The sequence below is a fragment of the Miscanthus floridulus genome, chromosome 15, assembly GCF_019320115.1.
Source record: "Miscanthus floridulus cultivar M001 chromosome 15, ASM1932011v1, whole genome shotgun sequence".
Taxonomy (NCBI): Eukaryota; Viridiplantae; Streptophyta; class Magnoliopsida; order Poales; family Poaceae; genus Miscanthus; species Miscanthus floridulus.
The window spans coordinates 30,340,126-30,341,204 of NC_089594.1; the positions used below are offsets into that span (position 1 = coordinate 30,340,126).

A 1,079-nucleotide genomic window follows, 5' to 3' on the forward strand; every position below is an offset into this window, starting at 1 on the left:
ACTAGGTCTTCTCGCTAATCATACGAGTCACCAGGGACACCCAACTATTCACTTCTACAGACAACAGGCTGCATACAATGGTTATTAATTTGGACTTGTTTCTGTTATTATATGACATAAATGATAAATAAAATGGAACGATAGAAACTAGCTAGATTCGCATGCATGAAATTGATGGCTAGTTACAGAAAACTACGTAGCCACATGCAGGCTCATCAGTTGGCCGCCGGCGGCCGGTGGCTCGGCGGGATGGCCCCGAAGGAGATAACCTTCTGCGGCTGGGTGAAATTAATCACGTACACCACCGCCCTGTACTTGTAGTCGTCGCCGTCGTCGGGGGTGCCGCGGATGGACGCGTCGATGATGAGCTCGTAGTTGCGGGTCATGCTGGTGCACTGGCCGACGCCCTGCGCCTTGGCGCTCTCCACCTTTTCGAAGTGCATCACGGTATGCTGCTGGTCCACCGCCCAGCTGCCGAGGTTCTGGATGAAGGGGTCCTCGGGGTGAGCCACCGTTCTCCATGGGCAGAGGTAGGGGTCGGCGGTAGCCGGCGAGGGGGCCAAGGCGCAGACAACAGCGGCGACGACGACTGTGACGAGGAGGAGGCTGCAGGTGTTCATGGTCGTCATGGCTTCTACTAGCTGTGGGCGTGATCAGGGAATGAACACGGAGGACACTTAAATAGTGCTGCTCCAAGACAACATGAGGCATATGGTGCATGCATGCACAGAGGAATCAATTGTATCCATATCCGTCTAGCTATCTACAATTTTATTCAAATCAATGCTGATGTGTGTGATACTGTACGTGAGTTAGCCATCAGTTAAAAGCAATCAAGTAGTCGGATGCATTTCCAGGTAAATGCTAATGGGGGATTCGATTTCTTGATTTATATGCCTACTATTAGGAAGAAATTAAAAGATTATTAGGATATTATGGTTAATTCAAATTTCAGCATAAACGGTTGGTGTTGATAGAGCAGTATAATTACTAACTTCTACTGCGCTCTCCATCCCAACATTGTATAATGTGGATGAAATTTAATTAATAAAATGATTCCTAAATAACGAGTACTAGCA

The 1,079-nt window shown here is 47.9% G+C and overlaps 1 protein-coding gene across 1 annotated transcript; it reads right to left on the bottom strand.

Moving 5' to 3' along the window:
- Nucleotides 1-215: 215 nt before the first annotated feature.
- On the bottom strand, nucleotides 216-629 carry LOC136507298 (cysteine proteinase inhibitor 6-like). Its single transcript, XM_066502066.1, has one exon. It carries the CDS (start codon nucleotides 627-629, stop codon nucleotides 216-218), a length of 414 nt encoding a protein of 137 aa, XP_066358163.1.
- Nucleotides 630-1,079: the final 450 nt, after the last annotated feature.